General features: G+C 60.2%; 1 protein-coding gene across 1 annotated transcript in view; it reads right to left on the reverse strand.

The window, feature by feature from the left end:
- Positions 1–590, reverse strand: part of MYBPC2 (myosin binding protein C, fast type) — a gene marked incomplete at its 3' end in the record, with an annotated part of 22,347 nt that overhangs the window by 1,397 nt on the left and 20,360 nt on the right. Inside the window, 1 exon segment of the mRNA XM_008063583.1 lies at positions 443–547. Coding sequence (XP_008061774.1) covers positions 443–547 — 105 coding nt within the window.

Consider the following 590-nt stretch of genomic DNA (forward strand, 5'->3'; position numbering starts at 1 on the left):
GAGGCTCCTGGGACCCAAGGGTCTGTGAGGCAGCAAAGACAGAAAAAACAGCCAGGCACAGTGGCTCATGCCTGTAATCCCAGCATTTTGGAAGGCTGAGGCGAGAGGATTACTTGAGCCCAGGAGTTGGGGACCAGCCTGGGCAACATAGCAAGACCCTGTCTCTACAAAAAACAAAAAAAATTAGCCGGACGTGGTGGCACACGCCTGTACTTCCAGCTACTTGGAAGGCTGAGGTGAGAGGATCACCTAAGCCCAGGAGGTCGAGGCCACAGTGAGCTGTGCTTATGTCATGGCAATCCAGCCTCGGCAACAGAGAGAGACCCTGACTCAAAAAAGGATGGAAAAGCAGGTGTCCGAGGGAGGACACGGCGGGTGCTGAGGGCTCTGGGAGGCCAAAGAGAGGTCAGAGGGCAGGGAAGACCGCGGCACGAGGACTCACCAGTGACCGGCTGCCCTCCGTCATACTTGGGCGGCTCCCAGACCAGGATGGCCCAGTCCTCGCCCACTGAGGTGACACGCACAGCCTCCGGGGGGTCTGGGACATCTGCCACAGCGGGGGAGAGTCAGGCGGGCCCTGGCGGCCCCGG

The sequence above is a fragment of the Carlito syrichta genome, unplaced genomic scaffold (assembly GCF_000164805.1).
Source record: "Carlito syrichta isolate Samal-C Ts95f unplaced genomic scaffold, Tarsius_syrichta-2.0.1 Scaffold306948, whole genome shotgun sequence".
Lineage (NCBI taxonomy): Eukaryota > Metazoa > Chordata > Mammalia > Primates > Tarsiidae > Carlito > Carlito syrichta.